The sequence below is a fragment of the Vicugna pacos genome, chromosome 15 (genome assembly GCF_048564905.1).
Source record: "Vicugna pacos chromosome 15, VicPac4, whole genome shotgun sequence".
NCBI classification, from domain to species: Eukaryota; Metazoa; Chordata; class Mammalia; order Artiodactyla; family Camelidae; genus Vicugna; species Vicugna pacos.
The window spans coordinates 47,990,863-48,017,692 of record NC_133001.1 but is presented as its reverse complement, the minus strand read 5'-3'; the positions used below and the strand labels follow the sequence as shown (position 1 = coordinate 48,017,692).

General features: G+C 56.9%; 1 protein-coding gene across 1 annotated transcript; it reads right to left on the bottom strand.

Moving 5' to 3' along the window:
• Window positions 1-3,849: 3,849 nt before the first annotated feature.
• Window positions 3,850-25,005, bottom strand: SDC1 (syndecan 1). The gene is made up of 5 exons (XM_006197138.4): window positions 24,661-25,005; window positions 6,482-6,563; window positions 5,145-5,623; window positions 4,446-4,581; window positions 3,850-4,274 (listed from the first exon to the last, which is right to left on the bottom strand). The coding sequence occupies exons 1-5, from the start codon at window positions 24,724-24,726 to the stop codon at window positions 4,105-4,107; spliced, it is 933 nt and encodes a 310-aa protein (XP_006197200.1). The 5' UTR covers window positions 24,727-25,005; the 3' UTR covers window positions 3,850-4,104.
• Between the last annotated feature and the right edge of the window lie 1,825 nt (window positions 25,006-26,830).

Here is a 26,830-nt window from a genome sequence, read left to right as displayed (position 1 = left end):
ATTCCTAATCCTTCCTGCATCTGCTCTGAGGCTCTCCTCCAGCCCTCAGAGAGGTCACAAGGCAGTGACCGCTGCTTTCTTACCACATTGTAGCCTCCTCCCTTCTCACACCTGCTCTCACTACACATCCAGCATGAAGCCTCTTGAGTCCTTATTTTTGCTGAAGCTGTGCCTTCGGCCTGGAATGCCCTCTACCCCTTGTTGGAAAGGCTGATTTGAATCTGTCCTTCAAGACTCAATTCAATTACCACCTCTGGGCACCTCCCCCCTGACGCCAAGCGGGGTTAGTTGCCCTGAGCCCCCACCAGCCCCCATCGAGCTCTCTATCATTGAAATCTCTCTCTCAGTGTCCATCTCCTGTTGGACCCCAAACTCCCTGAGAACAGGGCTGCGCATCTTTGTTCTGGAAGTGATAACATAGTGCTCTCCAGAGAAAACTCAGGAGGCAAGCAAGGCAGAAAATGCAATTTCAGGCAGAAATCGGCTGCAAATTAAGGTGGACAATCAATGTGAGAGAAGATGGCTCATTAGTTTAGAAAATAACTTGAAAGAACTCAGTGGAAAATTCAGTGATTCCCCATCCCCATATATGTACAAATGTGCACACACACACCCACCCCCCAGGTCACATGGGTGTGACCTAAAGGTGAGGGGACTATGAAATAGTGCTCAATTGCTCCGTTCTCAGACATGGGGAGGCGGGAGTCTTGGGAAAGCAGAAAAGAGAGGAGGTGAAGGGGGTCAAGGTCGTGGGAAGCAGGGCAGCAAGCTGACATCTGAGGACAGATGGGCAGAGAAATTGCTTGAGGCCAGGATGCCAGAGGAACATGAAGATGATGTTTAAACCCCTTCACATTAGCTTCTTCACCGTGAGTCTCAAGCACTCAGGAAAGCCTATTTTATGGCACCACCTTGTCCAGCAGGGTCCTGGCGTGGGGGTGACCCAGGGCCAGCACAGAGCAGGAAGGAGAATCAACAGAGTGAGGAGAGAGTGGTGGACACAGCGCAGTTTGGCCCATTTGGGTACGACGAAAGCAGGCAGCCCAGGAGGCTGGGATCTTGGAAGCATGCAGCTCCCACGCTGGGGGGACGTCCTTCCCATCCTACTGTCAACTGGGGTCACCACTGTGGGCTCAGGGGCCAGGCTGCCAGCATCCAAATCCCAGCTCTAGTGGGTACGGTACTTCCCCTCCGTACAGCAGGTTTTGTCTGCAAACTGGGAACGGTTCACAGCAGGGTATCTCCTAGCCGGTTGAGAAGCTGTCTGTAGTGATGCTATGTCTAGCAGTGTCTGGCCCACAGTGAAAGTAGTAATATCCAGGGAGCCAGTTCTGCAACTGTGCCCTCACTGTCTAAGGACAGGCAAGAAATAGGCACTCGGTGTTTTTGGTGTTTGTTGAATGAATGAATCATCTGAGGGCTCTCTCAGCCTCTGAGCCTCTCAGGCACAATGTGCCAGGGAGAGTAGAACTCACTCTGCAAAGCTACCCCAAGCCTGCTGTCCCTGCCCCGCCAGCAGGTGCAGGGCCCCAGAAGCAATGGTTCCCCTGCTGCCCTGCGCTCCAAGGACACACCCAGGCTCTGGCGTCAGGGACTGGCCCGCACCCAGGGCCAGAGACCAGGTCAGCTGCCAAGGGCCCCAGGCGGGGAGACCTGTCCTGGAGGAACAGCTGAGGGGCTGTGTGGGAGTCAGCAGTCTGGGTGAGGGCGGCTTCATGCCCTTAGAGCACCGGGGCTCCTGCAGTGTGCCGAGTTCTTTCAAGCCCCCAAACTTTCACTGTAGTTTTGCCCTAACGTGCAGACAACTTTTTTTTAGACCTTTGGCACCTGAGACAGTTTGCTAATGAGTTTCCAGGAGCTGCAAGACACTGAGCAAACAGACTAGGTAGCAAACTTTGGGTCAGAAGGAGGAAAGGAATCATGTCCTTGAGGAAAGGAATAATCTAGAAGGAGAGGCTGGGCGGGAGAGAGTAAAGCAGAGAGCCTGAGAGGAGGCGAAATGAAGGCCTGACACAGGGCTGGGGGGAGGAGGGCAGAGGTGGACGTGGCTTCCCTTACAGGGAAGGGGACAAGGAAGGACATCACCAGGCCAAGACGATACTCAACCACCACCGCAGCCCAAAATGACAAGTACCGTTTATTAGTTACATGAATGGGCCCCGCCACAGGCTGGGCGCCGTCCCACAGACCAGCAGAGGTGAGCAGTCACAGACCCCATTCCCACCCCCGAGTTGTGTTCAGTCATACACTCTGCGCAGAAAGTCCCCGGATGGAACACGGGTTCCCTTCATTGGGTGGGGTGTCCCTCTGAGTCACAGACGGTCCCCTCTCAGAGGGGCCAACAGGGCGGCTGGAACATTGTCAAATTAAATAAGCAAGCACAGGAGTTCCCAGGAGCCAGGGCCGGGGGCCTCTGGTCCCAGCAAAGGTGTGAGAAGAGGGCCGTCCAAGGTGTCTGAGACGCAGGCCTTGGCTCCAGGCCTCTGTGGGGCCTGTGGCCTCAGGTCAGCTGGACTGGGGCCGACACAGCTTCGTTGTCATTTAGGAGACGGTCCTTCGAACTTGGCAACACAGAAATTTACATCAGGCCTTATATAACCTTGGCTGAACCTACCAAACTCCAGAAGAATTTTAGCAAAGACAAAAAAACAAGCCAACTAGAGGGACTCTGGCCCCAGACTCCGTCCCCACAGGAAAGAGGAAGGCATGGAGCTTTTAGCCAAGTTTCTCAATATCACTAGCACTGAGAGAAAAAGCTGGTCACAGCCACACGACCAGCACAGAAAGAAGCAAAGGCAGTGGAGTTCACGTGACTACTTTATATTAAAGTTTATTACATTTGGAAAAACTACTGTACAGGGAAAAACCCATTGGATTAAGTAGAGTTTTGCCAAAAGCAAAAGACTATCACTCTTTGGAACATTCCTGATTCCAGCCCAGGGCAGGGCCACAGGAGCTAATCGAAAGTGAACCTGGTCCTTCGTGGGGCAGCTCAGTGCAGGTGTGCCCAAGACCCCTCTCAGCACCTCCCAGGAAGAAGTGTCCCCCAGAGGGGACATCAAAGGAAGGGCTTGGTCTATGGGAGATTCTCGGGGCCCACCGCACCTTTCCCGCCCCCACGGTCCTCTCTCCTCGGTCCCCAGCCTGAGGCGCCAGGATTCCATTCTCACACAGGCCCCTCAGCATCACAGCTGCCCTGGCCACCGCCCTGGCCCCAAGTTCATGGACAAGGGCATGACTGCTCTAAGAGGGGACTGCCCATGGCAGCCGGAATCTACCAGCCCACCAACGGGGCCCCCCAGCAGACATTCCGTACCCTGTTGCACACATGAGCGACAAACTCAGAGACAACACACGAGCTAATGAGCCTATACGCTGGCTTCGGATTTGGTTCTCCTAGTCAAAAAAAAAAAAAAAAAAAAGAAGAAGAAGAAGAAGAGGAAGGTCTTCTTAACCCTGATGCTATCTCCTGACGGTAGACGAGGGAAGCAGATGGGGGATGACCGAATCAACTTACTTAACTTACGTTGGAAGTAACAAAGTCTACTGGGCTATGAACAAAGAAACTAGAGGGAACATGTGCAAAAACAAGTTGACATCTAAGTTACACCTCCCCACAAAGCAAAGTGAATTCTGACAGAGCTCTGACCTCCTCTCCCCGCCACTCAAAGGGAAACGTCCCCAAGCCTGTTGGCCTCTACCAGTAAGTGCTACAGGTGTGTCAGCCCTCAGCCACAGCATCTTCCAGCCACGGTGAGCCATCCGGGTCCAGCACAGCAGGGTCTCCCTTCTCTGCAGGGCTGGGCCTGGGGAGAGGCTGCTCCGGTTTGGAGAAACTTGATCGGCGTGGTGGGATGCCCAGTGCTGGCTGCGGTGGAAAGGTCGATCGTACGTGAGAAAGTCCTTGTGCCCAAGTCTCCAGGCAGAAGTCAGAGAAGCAGAAGGGAGTCCCTGGGCACAGCCTGGACTCCGCGGGCAGGGAGCCACCGGCAGGGAGCACCAGGGAGGTGGCATGTGGCAGGGGAGGCAGGGTCTGCAGTTCTTCACAGAAGAGGCAAGTGGAGGCCTAGCGAGTGGCAGGGGGAGGGGAGAAGCACTCCCCGGTCAGGCGTAGAACTCCTCCTGCTTGCTGGGCTTCTGGTAGGCCCCGCCATTGGCTTGTTTTGGCTCCTCCAAGGAGTAGCTGCCCTCATCCTTCTTCTTCATCCGGTACAGCATGAAACCCACCAGGCACACGGTGAAGATGAGGCCCACGAGGCCTCCAGCAATGACCCCTGGGGCGGGCAGGGAGGACAGAGGCCAGCTCAGCTCGGCTGCTCCTTGCGCTCAGCAGCAGCCCCAGAGGTGGCCTTGGCTGTGGGCAGCCCCACCAGGGCTAAAGACAGCCCCCCATCCCCAGAGCAGCAGTTTGCCACCCCCCACCACCCACCAGAGAGAAAACTCACCCCCTAGCACTTCCTTCCTGTCCAAGAGGCCCTGTGAGGCCCCCGTGGCCCCAGGATCCACTGGAAGCTCATTCCGCTGGTCAGGTTCCTCCGCGGCCCTCGGGTTGTTCTCCTCGGATACATCAAAGGTGAAGTCCTGCGGCAGTGGGGGGATCAGGTTGGGGGCTGCATCCAGTTCCATCTCCAGCCTCCCTGTCACTGCCACCACCACTCAGACACTCCCAAACCCAGACCTCCTGGACCCCAAAGCCAGGTCCCTCTCGCCACATCACCCTGGACCCTGGCAGGGGTATCACACCGAGTGATACAAAGCACACTTTTTATATGAAAATAAATAGGTTCATTTTACTGTAAAGGGTAAAATGACCATGACCCTAAAGAGAAAACTCAGACCCGGCAGAGCTTTCAGTCACAGCCGAGGCCTAAGTTTAGGAAGCCCTCTCCTCAGTGATCGTGAAGGACTCTTGCTCTGGTCTCCTGTTGAGTCCGTCCTGCCCTAGGCTCAGCCCTGGGGGGTGGGGGGAGGCCCATGGTGGGAAACACGATGTGCTCACAAGCACAGGGGGTTGGGTGTGTCAGATGGCCAGGCCGGTGCCCCTCACCCCATGCACTGTGCTCTCCCAGGTACCGGGGGCCACCCTGCCCACTGCCATCCAATGTCCCAGGAAATGCATTAGACGACAGTGGGCTGACACACACCTGCTCCCCAGAGCCCTCTGCTACTGGGAGTTGGGTAGAAGCTTCGTCCTCAGGAGCCTTCTCAGTGGCAGGAGGGCCTCCACCCTCCACCCTGGGAGTTTGAGAGTCGAGCTGGCCATGACCTGTGGGAGCTGAGGTCTCGTGGTAGTCAGGCTGCATGTCCCTGTGGGGATGGGAGGTGGCAGGCCCCTGGGCCGTGGTGGCTCTGGCTGTTGATGCCCGGTGGGTGGTTGGGTGCAGCGTGGTCTCACCAGGGGGGTGGGTGGCCTCCTTCTCCTGGGCTGTAGAGTCAGGCACCACCTTTGCCACCAGCACTGCCTCTTCCTCGTCTCGCCGCTCTCCAGTCAGCAGGACAGAGGTGGAGGCGGCAAAGGTGTCCGGGCTGGTGGGCTCTGGAGCCACGGGCATGGCTGTCAGAAGCCCCATGTCCTTCCAGGTGGAGGGCATCTGTGGTGACAAGATGGTATCTGGCAGAGCACCTGCAGGGCCAGAAGCAGAGCTTGTGGGTGGGGAAGGCCCAGGAACACAAAGACCAGCCAAGCACAGGCCAAGGAAGGCGGGGTGAGAACACACGGCTGACTCCCAGGCCAGCACAGTGAACCCTTCCTTTAAGTGAGAAAGCTGTGTTTCCTGGGGAAGAACTAGCCGAAACTAAACTCAACTTCCTCTAGAAGTCGGACCGGGAAGCTGCCCTCTTCCGCTGCAGATGTGTAGGGACAGCCTGGTCTCTGGAGCCATGAGACACCAAGGCCATCCGGGAAGGAAACTTTCCTGTGATTGCTGAAGCCCGTTCCCTGGGTGGGGACATTCTCAGGGGCCTGAATGCCTTATCCCCAGTACACACATCTCTCTGGCCCCTCCCTGCTCCACCTGCCCTTTACCCAGAAAGGCCGAGGCTCCCCAAAACAGAGGCCTGGTTCTTACCTCCCAGCTCCCGGGGCTCTGCCTAGGCCACTTTCCCCGTGGACGACTGTAGCCCTCTTCTGAGGTCTAGTTCAAGAGCACCCCCTCTGGGAGGCCTCCCTGACCACCTCCAGCCCAAGGATTTTGCTCCCCCAGAGAAAGGGGAAACAAAGAAGAAAAAGGAACATTTATTGAAGATCTATACCCCACCAGGCTCTGTGCAGCCTAACAGCTCCCAACAACCTTATGAGGTCAAGACATTGCTCCCATTGTACAGATGAGGAAATAGAGGCTTGGAGAAGTCAAATAACCTGCAGTGTGGACCCCGTTCTCTTCCTAGCATCACCCTTCGGGCCCAGCCAGAGGGCTGCCTGACTGCCACCCCCGCCCATGGTCTGCTGCCGTCTTGGGGTGGGGCCCTCATGCCTGCTCACCTGCGCCTGAGCCAGAAAAGTTGTCAGAGTCATCCCCAGAGCCATCCTGATCTTCGGGGGGCATATCTGTGGCCACGATTTGCTGGAAAATGATCAGAAAAGGATATGAGTGGAGCCTGGGCTGGGGCCCTGCTATCCTGGGGTCCTCGTCCTAGACAGCAGAGTAAATCAGCCCTGTCCCCAAACACACACACACACACACACACACACACACACACAGCATAGAAAGGAAGTCCTCATGTGTGGCTCCAAGCCCCTCAGCTCTGGGCAGCCCTTTGGCCACCTCCAACCCCTAGTGCTATGATGACACAGTCCTACGCTAGGTGCTAGAGGTAGAGAAACACACAAAGGAGGGCAGGCCCTTGTCCCAAGAAGCTCAGTCTGGTGAGGGAGCCCCAGGCCTTTCAGAGGAGCAGAGAGACAACAGCATTACCGGGGACACAAGCTGCAGCGCCCGTGGGAGCCCATCAGCCCACCCTACACTGAGATTCACGACCTGGGGGCCACTGGCCTGGGAGCTTCAGGGTCCAAGACAGGCTTCCAAGGGCCCCCAAGAACAATGTCATAACCACCTGGCTCCGGAGTGGCAGCCTCCAGGCATGCTGAGCACCAGGGTGTGGACAGCAAGGGCCCCACAGTGGGAGGGGCAGGGATGGGCATGGGGTGAGCTGTCTGTGCTGAGGCAGGTCTGCCCACGCAGAACACACCCCACTCCTAGCCTGCTTTCTCATCTGCAGGAAAAACAGGGTGCAGATCTACTTGGGGAAGGAAGGACAGGACATCCACCAGGCTGGGGACAGATGGGGGAATCTGGAAGGGGTCCTGTACTAGGGAGGCTCCTGCAAATGGGCTGTGAGCCTGGGGTGGACCCTGGTGCACACAGCCACCCCAGGAATGCTGCCGGCCTGGCCTGGCCTGAGACGCTGCAGGTGCCCTAGTGCACACGTCTACCAGGCCCTGAAGCAGGGGCCGCACCAGCAGGACCAGGGGTGGGGCCAGGCAGAGGCAGGACACACCACACACAGCTGAGCAGGCCTGCGCAGAACCCCGGGGCGGCAGGGGGACCACCTCCCCTCAACACTGGCTCCAGGACAGCAGGTGGGGAAGGGAGGACTCGGCGGTCAGGTGGCAGGAAGAGTAGCCATGAGTATTGTGTTCAACAATAGGGCTTTGACCCAAAAGACCCCATGCTGCAGTCCCATGTCAGGGGCCAGAACAAAAGATGAATTAAAAAACAGAACAGCATTGTTCAGAGCACATGGGGTTCGCAGACCCCGACCCTTGCTGCTTACTAGCTGAGCAGCCCTGGGGACATCGCTATCCCTCTTACAGCCTTAGTCTTCCCATCTGTAAAATGGAAGCAGTAGTAATATCTACGTTCCGGGATTGTTGCAAAAGTTCAATGAAGTTGTGCACAAAAAGAACCTAACAGAGCCTGGCACGCGGTAAGCACCCCACCAACAGTGATGTCTGCTCTAACTTGGGGAGCAAGAGCCGCTCAGTATGGAGAAGAGGGTTCTGGGCCTGTCTAGGAAGAGGTGGGACGGAGATGGGTAGGGTTTCAGCAGAGGAGGCGGTGGGAGGGAGCTAGTTCACGGGCGGCTCTGTGCAGACTTGTCAGAGGGCAGGCCACGCCCGAGGCTGGGCTCCAGGGAACAGGCCTCCCCAGCCCAAGAGACCTTGCCAAGTCCTGGCCACAGGCCACAGAGCCTCCCCCTTGAGTGGAGCAGACCAGGGAGGGACAGACAAGACCTTTGCCTGGAGCAGAGCTGCAGCAGGTGGAGGCTCCATCCAAGGGCCCAGGTCAGAGGGAAGCTTCAGACACGTGTAGAAACCGTGAGGCTAGAAATACCACTGAGCTTCCTATGAAAGTACAAAACCCAAACTTTACCTCCTCCTCTCTTCACTGCCCCCCGCCCCTCAAGAAAAATGTTTTGGCCCCAGCAGGGCCCATCCAAGCTGTCACGCTCCATCTACAATGCACACAGTCCCTGTTCTCGACCCACATCCCAGGCCACATCCTGTCCACACTGTCCTCAGGTGGTGCTTGAAATACCTGTCCTGCCTCCACAGAGCTTCAAAGCTGCCCCTCACCTCCTTGAAGCCTGTCCCCTCAGTTACAACGACTACTGCCCCCCAGGCAGGCACAAAGTGGGCACCCCCACCCCAACATACTCCCACCCCAGGCCCATGGCAGATGATCCCCACAGGGCACCTTTAGGGGGGCAAGTATTGAGGGGACCTCCCTGCTTCACCCTCACCCAATGCCCTTGCAGCTCTGGAGGTGGCCCGAGGAGGTGATGCTCCAACTCCCACCCTTGGAGACAGAGCTGGACCTGGAGAAGGGGCCAGGGCTGCAGCCACACCAGCCTTGGCCGCACCGCACTGCGAAGCAGAAGACAGTCATCGGCGCCAGGCCCTATTTTATAGATGGGGGAACTGAGGCCTGTAGAGAACGCAGCACACAGGGACCCCATCAACCTTGGAGACACCTCCCAAGATGCAGGCTCACACCAGGGAGGCCCAGCCTCTCACCTACACAGAGAAGCCCCAACAGGTTAGTAGTTTCCGAAGAGAAGGGCTTCTCTCAGGCCTAGATAAGTCCTTGGATCTGCCAGTCCTTGAAAACAATTTGTTCCCTCAGCTTGGCTTGGCTTATCCCTCTGCAATCTTGTTTATACAACAAGTTCTTAAGCAAACACTTTCTCCCCTGAAACTGGCTCCCAAGCCTCAGGGCAGCCTCTCCCCTCTCAGGGCTGGGTCTCCACCGAGGGAATGGGCTGAAGTGACCTCCCAGATCTCCAGCCTGAACCTCCTGTAACAGCCTCAGCTCCCCAGCTGCTGAGGTTGAACTTGGATCACCAGGTGCCAGCCGACTCTGGAGTTTGGGGTGAGACTTCCGGTTTCACTTAGCAGGACCGCTGTGCTACGAGACTGCGGCCAGCTGCCTCCAAGGCCCCATGTGGGGCTCTCCTTGGCACGGCCTCTGACACTTGGCCACGGCTCAGGGATGCCGGGGACAGGGTGGCCCAGCTTGGAACCCACCTTAGGTAGTCTGAGAAGACACAGGCAAGCCAGTTGTACCTTTAGAGGGGCCCTTTCACCTCTAGAAGGCCCAGAAAAATCAGTTTTTCATACAACAAATCAAAAATCTTATAAGCAGGTCTAGACTCAGGCGGGTACGGGGGTCGTGGGGCAGACGCACAGAGGCTGGGGGACTGAGAGAATGCAAGGAACGGCCAGCCCATCTCATCTCAGCCATACTGGTCTCCGGACCACAGCCGGGGCTGCATCAGGAGGACCCCTGAGAGAGGATGATGGCTCAAGTCAGCACCTCCCACAGATAAGGGTGAGGGTCCTGCCCAAGGCCACCAGGCAGGGGCAGTAAGTGTCTGCAGAGTTGTAGGTAGTGCTTGCTCCCCTCACCTGCCATCTCTCTCCCTCTCCCCTGCCCTGAAGGACCACCTTCCCTGATGGCCCATCTGTTTTAACGGAAACATGCCTAAGTCTCCTCGAAGTGCTGCAGGCCCCAGGGGCCGCAGGAGAAGCGTGTCATCCATCATCACCAAGTAAGAATTCCTGACTCCTGCCTAGAGGCCGAGGCGACCAAGGTGCTGGCCCAGCTGCAGAGGTGGAGAGGGAGTGGCATGGACAAGAAAGGGTCAGGGCTACCAGGGGCTGAGGGTCTTCATCATCGGGCTGTCAGACGTTCCCAAGAGCAGGCTGGGAGTCTGTGCGCAGAGGGCTGGCGGAGAAGCTCCATGAAGGTGGCCTCAAGCCCACTCTTCCAGCTCTCACTCAACCCTGGCCATGAGGAAGGTCATCTCCACCCGGTGGACCCCTTGCCCTGGCTGGCTGAGGGGGCCTGGGGCTATGCTGCTGCATCCCTCCAAACACCTTGGGCATGAAAGCTCCTTGGGAAGGAGGGTCACAAGGCAGGATCCAAGTGCCATCTCAGAGATGCTCAAGTGAGGGGTTTCTGACTCCAGGCTGACCAAAGACGTTGCCCATCTGGCCCCTGGCCCCCACCACTCCATCAACCCAAAGACCTGCAGTTTCCAAGCTGCACCCTGAGTCACTAACACATGTCACTCACTGCTTGATTCATGTGATGGATAAACACAAATCCTTTAAAACACATTACTGAGGTCATGTGCCAACAGTACAATATCATGCAAGGAGGTCACAGACTTTGATATTAAAGAGGGTCTTCAACTTCAAAACTCAGGGGACCATCATTCCAGGGGTTTTGGGGAGAAGAGGGTAAGAAATAGTCTGTCTTGGCCCTGGTGAGCTCCCAGGGCACACATCCAGGCACCCCACTCCAGGAGGCTTCTGGAAGGGGGAACTGTGCAGGCTAGGGTACAGGGGGTCACCCTACAGAGGACACTAGGGCTGGGCAGTGAAGCTGTCAGCCAGACCCCGGAGAGGTGAGGACAACACTCAGTCCTGAGTCCCAGCTCTGGCAGCACTGGGGCCCCAGTGGAATGGCAGCCTTGGCAGCAAAGTGGGAAAGGGAGGTTTGGGGATCTGTTGGTCACAGTGCCTGAGTGTGGCAACAGAAGCCCTGGCCGCTGTGGTGGGAGCTGGTCACTGAACCCACAAGGCCCCCTATTGCTCAGGAAGCCAAGGCTGAAGAGCTGATCCTTGTCACAGGGCCTGGGTCTCAGCCTTTCCCAACCAGCCAGCCTTGGTGCTACTGCTGGGGCTGCTGACTGGGTAGGGGGACCCCAGCTTGTCCCAGGAGCCCAGACTGAGGAGTCCAAAAGCAAGCAGACCCTACAATCACTCCAGGATAAACACCCCTCATTCCTAGCCCATCAAAATCACACACAACAGCAGGAATCCTGGGGACGCTTCAATGAGATTCACAGTTTTTCAAAATCTTTTTTTACCTTCCTCAGTTTCTTGGTCAGATCTATGAATCCAAGGGAAAAGAGCTGATTCCCCTGCCCCCAGACTTCACAGCTCTCAGGGGCTGAGGTGTCTGAGCTACAGAACCCCAGCCTTCACCCCCCGACCTGTGTGTCAGGATGCCAAAACAGCCGGAGTGACATCCATACCATCACCTGCACCCAGGCTGGGGGCTGGCTCTCTTTTTGGGGATCCCTAACAGTCACCAGAGGACTGTTGGAGATGAGGTCTGAGCTCCATCCCTGAGGCTCATTCAGTGGCTTTGGGGCCAAAGCCCAGGCCTCTGCACACTGCCAGCTCCCAGCTCCCGTAGGTGGTCTGCAGACTGCACTTGGAGAGCAGTCTCAACAGGAAAAGGCCTGACCCAGAGTGGCCTGGGGGAGGCACTGGGGAGGGCAAGACCCCCACTCAGGTCCAATGTTCAAAGAAGAGGTATCAGATAGCCCTGTATACAAGCCCTAGAGGCAAAATGATCCAACCAAGTTCTGGAACATTCTCTCTATACATCAGATATGTCCACTCTCCACAGCCAGTACAATGCAGCGCCTGCCCAGTCTGCAGAAGAGGCCTCACTGTGGACCTAGGAGAACCCCCGAGCTTCCAGAGGCACCAACCCCTTAATTCCCAGCAAAGCAAGAAGCAGGAAAAAAAAAGCAAGACTCATCTGTCCCGAGGCTGAGCCCGGCTGAGCCTGGCTGAGCCTCGGGCCTGCCTGCCTGCCTGGGGCTGAGCAGGACCCCCTCGGTTCTCCAGGCAGCCGTCGTCCCGTAGGCTGGCCTGATGCAGTGACCAGGCTGAACCAACAAAAGCAAGCACAGAGACACTGATGCTCCCCCAGGGACCCCACCACTGGGGCGAAGGGGCAGGGAGGGGATCAGGAGCTACAGAGCCATCTTCCAGGGGTACCAGCCTGCCCCTCGAGCAGCAGGGGAAGAAAAGTTGCAAACACCCAGCCCTGCTCCCGTGGCCTACCAGACCCCCTGTGCCCCGCAGCAGTAGGGTTTGTGACTCTGCTTTCCCTCATTTGGGGGATCATTTGTACCCCCTCTTTTAGCCCTGGCTAACATGGCCTGAGCATGGACCCAAGGGGACAAGTGGGCCAAACCCAAAGCATCTTAGATCAAGATTCTCAGGGGAAAAGGAGCCCTGACCAGGGTGGCTTCCCCAGGTGTCCTGCTGTATTGTTCCTTGGTGACCTGGGCATCTCTCTGTCTCTCTCTGGACCTGTTTCCCACCTGGACAACAGAAGAGGCTTGGCTGAAGAAGTCTAAGCCCCTTTAGGGTTCTGACAGGCTAGGCTGGGATCTGGGAGCTGTGGCCCCAATTCCTTGTCAGTGAGGCCAGAGTGGTGTAGGGGTGATAAGCTGGCCACAGCCAGCCTTGTGGGAGTGGGTAGGAGGGGCAGGACCACAGCCCAGGCCCAGGAAGACACTGGGACTCCCCCTGCCCCAGGATGTCATGGTGATGGTAGCTAAATCACTTCCTCTCTGGGGGCTTTTCTTTCCTAACTTGGAAGCTGCCAGGGAGGCATGCGTGGCCACTGAGGAGGCCCAGATCTCCCAGCTTTGGCCTCAAGACCCTGAAATCCACTCTCTCCCCACCAAATAAAGACACCCCAGGAGGGTGGGGCCCCACCAGTGCCTCAGGGCAGCATCAGCATTTCCGGCCTGACAGGCACAGTGATTTATCAGCTCTTGGAGACCCAAGTCAAGCTGGGACCTGCAGAGGGGTGATGTGTAGGGCCCAAGGCCAGAGGGGCCCAGGAACTAGCAGGCAGGGAAGAGGGGGCCTCTTCCGCCTTCAGCCCAAGAATGTGCACCTGTGAGGGCACTAACAGGGCCCCGGAGGAGGAGCACCTTTTAGGGGACCTCCTGGGCATGCTCCCCTTCCTCCATGCACACCGCCCTGACCTCAGCTGTCCCCACCTGCCACTCAGAGACATACCTCATGGCTCCGGGGGATTCCAGGGCAGGGCCAGAGTGCAGGGAGCCATCCGTACTTGGATTAAAGACCCCCCGCGGTAGCATTTCCCACGCACTACAGGTCGGGGCTTCCAGAAGGGAAACCCGAGGTCAAGGTTGTAGAGCCTTTCTCCCTTGGGGTACCCTGAGAGGTCAGGTTTGTGTTGAGGGAGGGGGTTCCTGGAAGCCAGTGCCAGTCGCGATGCCCAAGCCAGATCAGAGCTACCACTGGCACCCCCCAGCCACCCCTCCACAGAGCTGGCGCCCGCCTCTCTGCCCGCGTGCCGAGACTCGTCTTAGAACAGGCCCAGCGGAGGGCTGGGTGTGGGGCCATGGAGCTGGAAGACCAGTTCCTCTGCTTTTCCCCACCTGCCAGAACCTGGGCCAGGCAGGGCAGGATTCCACTTGGGCGTTGAGCAAGGCCGCCCAGCCTGGCCCAGCCAGCCTCTGTGCCTGGTGCTGCCCTGGGAGCCAGACAAGGGGTGGCCAGGGGAAAGTGACTAGGCCCGGTACCAGGAAACCTGGTTATAGCCTGGGCACGGTTTCCAGCTTAACGGTTTCCAGCTGCACATCGGGGCTTGGCCGAGAGGTGGCAAGGGGTGAGGAGGTCTGAGTTCCAAGTCTGTGACTAGGGAGTCAAGGCCTGCCCTGGAGGGGCAACCAGATGCAGCAGCCACAGCAGGCTGCCCACCCGAGGGAGGGGTGGTGTACCACCAGCGTGGTACTCAGAGGGGGAAAGCCTGCAATGGCAACTGGGGAAGGGGTATTAGATCACAGTGACTCAGTGTCACCGCTCTCCACTTCCCAGGGGGGTGATGGCCTAGGCAGGATGCTGGAGATGTCCCAAGTCAAAGTGACGCTGGGGATGACAACTGTCAACCCACGGAGACAGAGGGAGTAGCCAAAGCTCCCAGAGCCTTGTCCCCCACCTCAGCCTTGGCTGATCCAATGAAACAGCTAAGGCCAGAGGCCCATGGCAGGATGCCCCTGTCAGCCCCCCAAGGGCGCCCCCCCGAACTGCCCTCTAGCTGACTGATCCCCAGAATTCACTTGGCTTGGGGGCCTGACACCTCTGGCAGATAGGTTTCTAGAAACATCCTCCCCCTGCTCTGGCTAAATAAAATGTCCTCAGGTTTCAAGGAGGCAGAAACGTGCAGCTTTTGACACACCTGCAACCAGGCAGGGCTCCAGCTGTGTGTCTGTGGAGGGAGGGGGAGCACTTTATCACCCAAATCTCTCCCATCAGTGCCCTTGTGGTTGCAGGGCACCTCTTTTTTGAGGTGAAAATACCTCTGGGAAGGCTAAGGGGTGCTAGTCACTCACATTAAAGCAGAAACCAGCTCTATAGGGGAGGGGTGATTCTGGCACTGGGGCACTGGGGATGGGTAGGAGCTTTGGAAGATGGGAAAGGATTGCAAAAAGGAGGCCAAGGGAGATGCCAAGAGCAAATTTTTAACCTGAGTCAGAATGTCACCCCCAACCCTATACCCAAGAAAGAACAATGAAATTCCCTTTGTTCCTGTTTAAGTCACAGAGGTACATGGCTTCTCCTCCCACATACAGAAGAATCATGGGCTAGTCTGGGAACCTGCCTCCAGGATAAAGTACAATTCAGATTAAGTAGGTACTGAGGCTGCTGGAAGCCCAGTCAGAGACACAGGAAGGGCAGAGTCTCCTGGAAGGGGTCCCATGGCAGAGTGAAGCTGGTCCTTTCTGGCCTGCGTGATGGAAGGCAGAATTTTCTGTGATGGCCAGGTCTGAATAGGCTGGGCCCGCTCCCCAGATTACCGGTGGTACTCCAGCCCAATTGGAAGCAAAGCAGCCCAGCACCCTTCACTGTTAGCCTGCCCTCCTCCAGGGGCCTCTTGATGGCGAGAAGGTTCACACAGCTTCCAACGCCCGGCACTGCGTTCCCAGGCCCTGGCAGCACCTGCACACAGTAGGTGCTAAGGCAGCTGAAAAGAAGGCTGTGGATGCAGCCCTAGTCTTAGGAGCTTAGAGTCATCCCCGGAAGGGGAAGAAGCCCTAACACTTTGCCCAGAGCTCAAGGGCAGTCTTAGGGTAGAAGAAGAACCCAAGAACTGACCTGGGCTAGGGGACCACTTGAAAAATAGAAATACCTGAATGAAGCCTTGGAGGGAAAAACAGTAATCGCAGCTAATATTTCTTGACTACTATGTGCCAGGTACTAGTCTAAGCACTTGACCTGAATGAATTCATTTACTTCTCATGGTAACTTTAGATTCTAGCACCATACCTATCTTACAGATGGGAAAATTGAGGCAAAGAAGACAAGTCATCTGTCCCAGGGCACACAGCCACTGGAGTGCTAGAGAGAGGGTCTGGGGCCAGGCAGTCTTGCTATAGCAGGCATGCACTCTGTCACAGGGAAGACCACCAGCTGTCTCATCCTCAGGAAGAAAATAGCCATGGTTTCCACTGGAGGCGGCCCAGGGGAAAGTGCAGAAGGAAGGAGGACCCATGGGTGGGGCTCTCCCTCCCTTCCAAAGCAAACCTCAGCCTGCAGTTCTGGGAACCCGCCACTGTCCCCCATAGCCAGGGGGTCCTGTTCAGCTGGCCTGAGACCCTACCCAGGTGCCCCAGTGTCTGGGTTCACTGGGCCCCCTCCCACCGCCTGCCAGCCCAGACCACACCTCCTCAGGTCAGAAGCCAGCCCTTGGCAGAGGCGAGCAAAGTCTGGCCTGCCGGTGAAGGCTCATATTTCTGAGCAGGGGCAAAAGCCATGTTTGCAGGCTACGTCAGCACACAGGGGTGAGACCAGCTGGCCATTCACACTGAGTGACAACTCCCCACCCCAGACCAGGCCAGACTGTCCCCCTTCTCCCAGTCACAGTCCTCAGGAGCTCTCCCCAGGGGACTCCCAAAGCTCTCCCAGACTTGCTCCTCTGGGCCCAGACAAGGAGGGGCTCCCAACCATGCCACATGTTATTCCACTGGATCTTTCCAAAAGCCCTGGGAAGCAGGACAGGAAAGATGTTAATTTACATATGAGGAAACTGAGGCTTAGAGGCAGGTGACGAAACATGTCCAAGATTCTACAGGGAGGAAGTGGTGGAGTCTGGTAATGATCTGGGTTGGCCAGACTCCATGTCCTGGACTTTTCCAGCCTCCCCTCAACACCTCTCTGTTCCAGCCCCAGATGGGACTAACCAAGGCAGACTAGCCAGCCAATTCTGGGTCCCATTTTGCTGCCCAGCCCCAAGGCTTCAGGACCCCAGATGGGGCCCCAGTACCTACGCCAGAGGTAGGCAGACTCAGGCATTCAAGCTCAGGCTGCCACCATCACACTGGGAGGAGAGGTGGACCAGGGTATCTATTAGATGCTCAGCCCCTCTAGAGGGGATCTAAAAGAATGATCCTGTTCCACAGAGGGTTGGTAGGGAGAGGGGTAAAGTTGGGGGCTCTCTGCTCCTTGCGCCAATTCCCAGAATCCCAGTGGCCTCAGTCATTGCTTCAGACTCACCACGGAGACCTCGAGGCCAGCTTCCTGGCTTGAGACTTCCCAGGACTTTACAACAACCAGGCCCGGCCCAGGGAAACTGTGCACCTAAGCTCATCCCTCAGACCCTGTCCCCCAACCTCTCCAGTGCCTGTTAGGGGTGGGGAGGGGAGGCAGGGGACAGAGCTTGAGGATCTCAGCTCAGCCCAAGTGGGCCCATTCTCCTAGCCTGGCCCTCCCCACACCCCAGCCTGGAGGAGCACGGTCACCACGGACAGCAGCATCGCACCCCAGCAGCTTCCTCTGGGAGAAGCTGGAGTGGAGTCAGCCTCTGCCACAGTCTCAGAGCTCCTGAAACACCCTGCATCTTGGGGCCCTGCGAGCCCAAACCTGACTACATGTCCCTCCAGGACGCTCCCCGGAGATGGGGCACCAAGGCCCTGGGCAGTGTCGTGTGCAGCAGGGATGCTGAGAAGCTACTAGAAAAAAAGCCAACGCTAACTCTGTGCCCCTGCCGCAGGACTGACACAGTCAAGTCCCCGACCAGGTCAGACATGGCCAGGGCATCAGATGTGGCACAGAAGCAGCACTGCAAGTCCTCACATCCTCCTGAGGCCTCCTGATGCCCGGCACACACTAGGAGCCGGGGTGGACGAGCCATTTCAGCTCTCCAGAAGTTCTCTCCCACCTCCCCACATCCCACACACCCTGGGCCAGGCCCAGAACCCTGTCTCCTCAGGCTGCTGGGGAGCAGAAGGCACTCGACAAGGGCCAGTGTGGCCATAGGAAGGGCCAGGTGGCCCCAAGTGGGAAAGGTTGTGAATTCAAGGTCACGTAGGACAGTTCTATTAACACCTTTGGAAATGAATGGAGCCCAAGAATGGTCCCAGTGCAGGCCTGGCAGCCTCTGCCATTCCCACTGCCTCCATCTGGGGAACCCCTTCCCCTAACACAGAAAATGCCCAGCTTTATAGCCTGAGCCCCTGCTTTGAAACTGCTGTATTGTGGGGCCCCCGGACGAACTCTTTCTGAGGCTGAATGACCTTCAGTCATCACTGCTCCTTTGGCCCCACAGACTAACCTTCCTATCTGGTCCCAGTAACAGCGGCCCTCTCATACATGTTCCCCTGGACCAGGCGTGGACCCTTCCCCACCTGTACAGGGCTGTGCACATGGCAGGCAACCAGGCTCTGGGCTGGAGATCTGATCAAGCCAGGTAAGCTCCACAACTCCCCATGCTTGAGGCAGAACTCTCCTGGGGCAGCAGGAGCAGAGGCAGGCCCCACCCAGATGCTTAGCAGTTCTGTGACACAGCCACGAGACATCACTAACAGCCAAATGTAAGACCTGGCCTCTCAACCCCTCCCCCCATTTCACAGATGGACTCACTGAGGCCAAAGAAGCCCATGCATAGCCACCTAGCAGTAAAGAGAGGAGGGTCAGGGTTGGAAGCCAGGCCCTTGAGCCCCCACCTGCCTTACACATAGTGCCCAGGCCCAGCACACAGTGGGTTCACGGACAAGGCTGGTTGGATGAGTCTCAGGGGAGGATCTGTGGGCCTGGCACCATGACTCAGCTGATGAGTGGAGCGATAAACATGCCCACTTTCCCCACTGCCCCAACCTGCCCTACATGGCTTCCGTTCCTGCTGATGAGCGGACCTGGGGCAGGTGGCCAGGATGCCTGGGTGTGTGCAGGGAACATCACCTGGCCCCCACCCTCAGCCTGACCTTGCCCAAGGGCCTTCCAGCCACCTCTGGTTCCCACACTGAGCCTGAGTCCACCTCCTCCAAGCAGCCTGCCCTGACCTCCACCCCTCAGGCAGCTAGCACTCCCTCGAGTCCCCAGAAGAATAATGGTGGAGGACCCTGAGCCCCAGCCACGTCCCTCCAGTGCCACCGTCTCCCTTCCCAGAGCAAGGTCTCTCTGCAACCACGGGCTGTCAGAGCTGAAGCAGGAAAGGGAGGCCTCTTGAGCACACAGGGGAGCAGGCACAGAGGAGCAATGACCTGCCCAAGTCACACAGTGGAGGGTTAAACTGAGACTAGGAAGACAGGTGTCCTGGCTGCCCTTGTCTGTAAGAATAACTTCCGCAGATTTCTAAAGCTGGGGATGGAGGGGTGTCAGAGCTGCAGCTAAAAAGGGAAAAGACAGCCAGAAAGGGAGGGAGTGAGGAAGACAGCTTCCTGGTTTCTGAGGAGGAAGTTGCAGACAGATGGTGACCAGGTTTCCAAAAATCTCGGACTGCAGCCTAACCAGCAGGAATGTCCAATAGGGAAATCAAGTCAGGACCGCCCAGGCAAAGCCCAGCTGCAACCCATGCTGCAGGCTCACCGCTCCACACCGGCATGTACACACACACACACACACACACACAAACACACGGACTCGTGGGGCTGCAACCTTCAGGTGAGTCACTGGGAAAAGGAGTTTTTTCCCAGGGCTGAAGGCCAGAGGAGGAGCAGCCTCTACATATAATTAGGCAGAACCACAGAGCCACGAGCGCAGGAGAGAGGCCCTCAAGCCTCCCGTCTCCTGACCGGGCGGCCCCGAGCACCACGGCTGCCCGATGCGCCCCCTCGCTGTAAGTGTGTCTCCACACACTTGCGGTGGACCTGAGGATGCAGAGGACTTTCTAGTGCTGACTCCCCACCCAACGTCAGCATCCTGAGGACAGGCAGAAGCAGTTACATCACACAGATAAAGTTAGTCCTTCTGGGGGGGGGGCAGTGGAGGGGAGGGGGCTCCCCATGTCTGCCTGGAGCCACAAGTTGCACAGTTGCTGAAGTGACCCCGAGCGCAGGGACTTGCCTCGTGGCCTCACTTCTCTGGCCTGTGCCCCAAATGTGACTCCTGGTGTCGAGAGGTGCATACAAGGCCTGCCCTCCCTGGGCACTGCCAGGGCACTCATGGCCGCTCAGAGGGAGGTTCCCGAATGCACGCTCCCATCTAAAGCCCAACCTCTGCTGGAACAGCTGAGAGGGAAATGACACTGCGCTGAATCTGTTCCAGGGTGTACGATCCTGGCGCCAAAAGTCTTCTTTCCACAGACTCCGTTAACCCCATTCCTTCCCTCTAGACAGACTTATGCAGGCCTTCAAGGAGGGTTTCAACCCAAGACTCCAAAATTTGTTGTTGGAAAGAAGAAGGGAATCAGGAAATCGTTTGTTCTGTAAAAACCCCAGGGCTCTGGGACTAGAGCTCATTTAATGATCAAATCCTCATGTGGCCGCTCTGGCAGTGGGACCTGGAGATGGGGGTGGACGGCAGGAGTGAGCCCAGTGCAGGAGCCAGAAGTCCTCGGTTCTAGTCACTCAACTGGTGCCACAGTGCCTGCCTTCCAGGCTTAAAAAGAGATCTACTAATTCCACAAATGCTTCCCCAGTGCCCAAGATGAAAGTCAGAGTAGGCTGGCTGCCGCCCCGGGGGCAAGTGCAAGGGCAAGCTCTGCAGGTTTCAGCCAGCCTCGCAGGCCGGGCTTCATGGGGGAGACTTGCCAATCCTGCAGTTTCTTCATGCCAGACACATAGGCACACACATATGTACAAATTCTGGTGCTTCCATGTTGTTCCCTTGGAGGGGCTCACCCCTGCTGGCCTCATCCACAAAATGGGGACAATGACATACATGGTAAAGGTTTGGGGTAAAGATGAAATAAGGATGCAGGAAAGTATGGAGCACTCAATAGTAGGCATTCAGTTAAAGATGACCCTAATTCGATCAACAGCTAACTTTCCTCTGGCGCCCTCCTTACCAAACACTTTCACACCTTCATTATGAAATGAATACTCAAATGACAGAATGAGGACAGGGAGAACAGGTCTGATGTCCGCTTGACACAGGATGTCAAGACTTGGAAGCAAAGTGACTTGCCTGAGATTACGTGGTAAATTAGTGGCAGAGCAGAGACCAATCCCAGGGCTCGACTTCATCCAAAGCTGGGTGCGCTGCAATGCGTACACTATCACCCAAGTGAAATACGATGAGAAAATGGCGACGGGACCCAAGCTGAGGACAAGGGCCCTTGTCAATCAGGATTTATAGCGAGTTAGCCTTGCCAGTTGTTACCTGTGACAGGCAGGTCACCACAACTCATGGTCAGGTGCTTCCCCCAGAGGTCACTGACACCTATTCAACAAGGGAGTCCATAAGCATCTCCCTTGACAGCCTCTTTGTTATCTAGGGTACTATCAGGCATACTACGGAGTCCCAGCTGGGGCCATGAAGGCACAAAATCCACATTATCACAGATCATGAACACTACTTACAGGTGAGACCCTTACTCAGTGCCAAAAACTGTCTTAGAAATAATTCGAGCAAATCTGTCTAGTTTCTTAGTACTGCTGGAGAAAAGTGCCAGTTAGAACTGAACTGAAAAGCCACTTGCTACGCCTACGCCCACTTTTGGCTGCCGTCAGACAGGGATAGAAGAGGAGAAAGAGAAACCAGAATTCCAAATGTACCACCATGGGGGCACCGGGCCCAGGGACAAAGTATGCTCAGAGCTCAAAAACCCAGGAGACAAATGCCATAACCTAACTTGGTGACAGCTGTGAGGACCCTGGCATCCAGAGATTAAACTATGCCTAGTATTCTTTTGTTAATAAAGTAAGGGAAATAAATATTTCGGAGTCCTGCCCAAAGTAAGAATACTTGTGGGGGTAATACGGATTCTTAGCTTACTGAAAAAAACCTGGCTACCAAGGATACTTCATTCTCAAGGGATTTCAGAATCCAAAATTCTCCTTCAATAAACGATTCCTGTATAAAATTCTCCAAAATTGAAGCTCTTCATTAATTCTTTCCAGGCTCCTCTCCTTTCTTATCCCTCTCCCCAACAATTTGGGTTAGTGAGGTTTTATTGGAACCCACCACGAGCCACAGGTAGAGACTTAAACCAGCCCCACCCTCCCCAAGGAACCAAAGCCAGGAGTGACATCACCTCCAGAAGGCTCTGAGCCCAGGTGGACCGAGGCAGTTAGAGCTTTCCCCAGCCCCCACCCACTCTGCCAGGCCGTCGGGAAATGTCTCTACTAGCCCCCATAATTAAGGCAAAAAGGGATTTTATGCCTTTCAAGAAAGAGAAGAGAGGAAAACAGCAAATAACTTCCCAGAACAAGCAATTTTTCTTGCATGGCAGAAACAAGACCACGGGAATCTCTCATATACACACAACCACACACAGAAAGCTTTTTAGACAAACCTGTTCTCATCTCTTGGGAGTGGTTTTGAGCAACCTCCTGCCCTAGCAGCTTTCCCTTGTCCAAATCAGGCGCCCAGGATCATACCCTACCTCACTGGTCCCCAGGGGGCTCTGACCTGCTTCCCAATGGGGCCAAAGTGAAACCTGGGAGAGGCCAGGTCTCTGCAACCAGCGGACATCTCCTATTTCAACAAATCCCGCTGCCTTATTTCTTTTAGGAAGAATGCAGAAGAGGGCTCTGGGAAGGTACTTTATGCCCCTACTGTTAACCAAATACGGACATCCACTGTAAAAGGGAGAAGATAGAGCTGGGAAAGAGAAAACAAACTAAACTTTATAAAAGAAGACTTAAGCTCTGAGCCAAAGTCTGACCCCAAAGTTTAGTGTTTTCAGGCTCAGCTCAACCACCTCCTCCAGGAAGCCTCCCACCACTGCAGCTCTATTGAGCCTCCCCTGCCCCAGACTTGAAACTCAGCTGTCTCTCAGCCCTGTATCTCCATAATGGATCAAAGTTTCTAGGCCGGGGGGTGGGGGAGGGGGTGACAAATGCAGCATCTGCTCCTTCCCAGCACAGAAAAAGTCTGGGAAACATGGTCCCATCTGCCTCTCCACGTTAAGGGTGCTCTGGGATCCCAGCTCAGAGGACTGCCAGCCTACGTAGGGCAGGCAAAAGAACACCACTCCTCGCGACTCTGGCTAGAAAAAGGTGGAGTACTGCTGAGGCCCCATTTTGAGCCTAGAGAGAGTAGGGCAGCCAGTTAATGCCAGGTGGGCCAGGGAGGTAAGCCAAACTCCTCCACCTCCTTCTCCAGAGTATTAATTATTGATTCAAGGGGCAGTATGAATCCCACTGAAGCCACGACCTTCAAGAGTGAAGGAGAAGCCAGATGCCAACTTCTGGGACCTGAAAGCCAGAAGTGCTCTGGAGACCCAGCTCAGAAATCCTGTCTGTCCCCATGGCTTAGGGGAGCAATGGGCACCACATATGCACACACTCCCAACTCATCAGCATTCAAGAGCAGGAGGGACTCTTTCCTGGACTCCAAAATTCTTCCAAGCACAACAGTCACCTGGGAAGCATGGAGTGCACTTTACAGATCAGCCTGGAAAGCACCTCGCCTGAGCCAGACCCTGTGAAATACCGCAAGGCTCTCAATGACTGGGAGCTACTATTATTACGAAAGGACCCGCTTGGAGGGTTGGCGTTGCTGAGAGATAATACATTGTAAGTGTTGGACCGGGATACCCACCCCCGGCAGACGTTCCTTCCCCTCCCACGTGCCTCCTTTTGCCAGAGCTAGGGAAGTCCAGCTGTCCAGATGTTGTGGCGAGAGACCGCCACTTCCGGAAGGGGAAGAGCCCCTCGGTCCGCATCTCCCCTTTCCATCCCTGGGGATGGCCGACCCGCCCGCAGGGAGGACCCCGGTACTCTAGCACTGGGCGTAGGGGCTGGACGGTGGACGTGGGCACCCAGCGGCCAGCGCTGACACCTGGCGGCAGCCCAGGCCCCAGCCCACGTCAGGGCCGGCGCTGCGGGGCGGTTCCCAGGAAAGGGTTACAGGGGCCGAGAACAAAGCGCCCCCTTTGGGGAAGGCGGGCCAGCGGACGGCGGCTGGGGCGGGAGATCACTTTCTGGGGACCCTCGGGATGCTCTTTGTCGGGTAGGTCCCTCTTTAGAGGGGACCCACCCCTCGCCAAAGGTAGATGCTGGAGTCCTACCCAAAGGCCTCCCCACAGCCTCGGGCTCCACATTTGTCCCCCTTTCCCTCCAGCTCCACTGGGCGGGCCAAGTGACCCGCCTTCCCTCCGCGCGGCTCCAGCACAAAGCCAGGTCGGGGGAGGGGAAGAGCCATTCCCGGGTCTACTCGCGTGGAAGCCGCCTGGGCGCCCGGGCCGTGCCCAGCGCCGGCTCGCGCCTCTCTGCGGGCAGCACAACTTAGCAGCCCAGAAGTTGGGTTACAGCGGGTCTTTAGCGTTCCAGAGCCAACTTCCCAGAACCTCACGCTACCAGCTCGGCCCGGCTCCTCTAGAGCAGTCAGCGGACAGCCTAGGACCCCACCTCCACCGGCCCGCCCCGTCCCCTCGCAGTCCTGGCTGGGGCTCCTTGGCGAATACGCCCGCCTGCTCCCGCGCCGACTCTGCTGCGCCCAAACTTGCCTCCGCCAGAGGGGCCAGGCGCCCCGGCTCGGCTGGTCTGGTTTGAATTAGGGTTCGCGGGCGGGGCGTAGTTGCCGCGATCACAGCATCCACCCGGGTTACCGGCGGGAACCCGGCCGCCGCGGTGCAGGGGGTGGCTGGATGATAGCCGGTGTCCCCAGGCGCAGCCGCAGGCTGGCGGGCCCCTTCTCGAGTGGAGCCGTTTTATATAATTGAGCGCGGGGCCCCGGCACAGGCTCCGCTCCGCTGGGCGCCCCAGGCCCCGGCCCGGAGCAGCAAAAGCTGCACGGCGCCCCCCGACGGTGGAGGCAATTGGGGTGGGAGCCCTGATTTCCGGGCTCCAGGTCCCTGGGCCCGCTGGGCTAGCGCGGGAAGAAGGGAAGTCCCCGCTTCCCCTCCCCCTCCACGTGCCGCCGCCGGCATCGGCGGGTCTGCCAGCCCCAGCTTCCCGCCGCCTCCCAGCGCGGTCCCGGGCTACACTCACCGGGAGGGCCGGCTGCAGGCGCAGCGCCAGCGCGCAAAGACAGAGCCAGAGCGCCGCGTGCCTCATGCTGCCCGGACCGGTGGTGCAAGAGCGGCGGACTGCGCGGGTCGGGGCTGCGCGGCGCTGCGCGGACTGAGCGGAGCTCTGGGTCGGCTCCACGGTTTGCGCTCGAGCGATGCCCAGTGCTCGGCTGTCCTAGGCAAGGGCTGTGGGTTCCGCCGGCTACAGTCCGCTCTCTACTGCTGGATTCCTCCCTGGTCAGCTCGGCTCGCGCCTGCACCTCTCCCGCCGAGCTCCGCCTTTTAATAAACCCGCAGGCCCTTAGCCGTTGCAAAAACTAGCCCCCCACCCCCAGCTCGCCAGGTCTCGGGGCCAGCCCCAGTCCCCACCCCCTAGGACCCCGCCCCCTGAGCCAACCAGCCCGGCCCCAAGGAACACTCCACCCTCGGAGCCCCAGCCCCGCCCCTGTCCCACACCACGGTGGCAGAGCCTTGCCTGTCTCCAGAGCCAAGGCCCCCGAAAGCTGTGGTTCCCTGAGTTTCAGCTTCGCTGCTCCCAGATTCCCAGGTTGTGGGGGCCAGACGCACCCACTTCCCCCCTTGGCCCAGGGTATTGAGGCTCTGCCCGGCGGAGGGGCGGGAGGGGCAGTAGTTGGTCATTGACTGTCGGCACCAGTCTGCAGCGCCCTCTGGGCGTGGACACGGAGCGGCCTCCAGGTGCACTGGACTCCCAGATGCGGGCAGGAAACACTTTCTGAGCCTTTGCAGGGTCCCCTAGGGATGGGGCCTTAAACAGATGGACCCTTCCCTGGCTGCAGATGGGGTTCTCTGCGCCCTCCCTCTCTCCCCACTTCCCAGCACAGGTTCCTACATGCGCTTGTCTTCTGCCTATGCTGGAAACTCGGGGCCTTACTTTAAACAGCAGGACATGCTCAGGAAGGGCTGTTAAAAAATTAAAAAGTTTAAAAAGGACCTCTCAGTGTCTTTCTGCAGAAAACAATGCCCTCTCTCTTCATCCTCTGAGTTAAAAGGAAAAATAAACGGGTCTGTGCCCAGGTGACCTAGCTTGCAGATCTGAGAACCACCACTGACGTTTCTGCTCCTACATGATTCCCTGAGAAGCTTCAATATTCCCATCATCAATCCGGAACCTCGGTGCAAAAAACTATGAAAGGCCTGAGGGTGTAGTGCAAACGGCCTTGAAAGAGAAGGGGAAGAACCGGCCTGCAATCTGGTAGGCAGGAGAGATGGTGCCAAATGACCTTGGACCTGGAGACCAAAGATGGCATCTTCCCCCCACCCCCTGCCTTCCTCCTCAGGCAGAGGACAAGTCCCGCCCCAGTGGCCAAAACTGGGAACCAAATAGATATCCTGAGGCTTCTTGGCCTCTCAGTCAGTCTCCCGTGTTTCTCTTTAAACGGATTGAACACTCCCAGGTCCTGCGTTACATAGGCAGGGACAATTGGCTGCAGTCCCTCTGATTCTCCTCTACCAACTCTGCAGGTTTGCTCTGAGCTAAGCAGCCTCCTGGTCCCCATCTTAGCCATGCCCCTCCACCAGACACTAAAAGGTGTTGCCCCTCCCTCCCCAACAGCACTCAGGTCTAGTTTTGCCCCTGTTCCTGTATACCTGTTTGAACTAAGGCAGCTCTCCATCTTGGGGTCTCAGTGTCCCCTGGTCTATCTATAGTGGATGATAAATTCTCATCCGGGTTCTCAGGGCCTGATGTGGCTCTTAGGGCCTTGGTTTTGAGGATCATCCAACAGCATGACACCAGGCAGGGCCCCTCCAAGGAGCTCAGGAGGTGCTGGTGGGTTTAAAGGCCTTTTTAGTAGAAGGCCATGAGTGGGTCAGCCAGGGACTGGCTCACGATCTGAGGTCAGCTCTCTAGCCCTTAAAAGTAGCTTCGTTTAGAACCTTGCCTTTCTCTACTACACAAAATAAAGAAAATTGGGGTCAGGGAGCATTTTATTGAGTCTTTTTATGTGATAAAAATGACCAATTTCGTGTTTCTTTCAAACAGAATAAATTTGCCCCCGATCAATGTATATTTCTTTGGACAGGTTAGGAAGAGGAGTCACCTTAAGGTGGGCTGTATACGTATACAGAGAAAGGAAGTAAAGGGTCAGTGCTTACCTTGACCTTGCTGATCCCTGGCTTGCTTGCTTTTC

Coding starts and splice junctions, on each gene's coding strand:
- SDC1 (XM_006197138.4), bottom strand. CDS start 24,726: ATGAGGCACGCGGCGCTCTGGCTCTGTCTTTGCGCGCTGGCGCTGCGC. Junction 6,564..24,660: donor GCCTGCAGCCGGCCCTCCCG/GTGAGTGTAGCC, acceptor ATCATTTTCCAG/CAAATCGTGGCCACAGATAT. Junction 4,275..4,445: donor CAGGAAGGAAGTGCTAGGGG/GTGAGTTTTCTC, acceptor TGCCCGCCCCAG/GGGTCATTGCTGGAGGCCTC.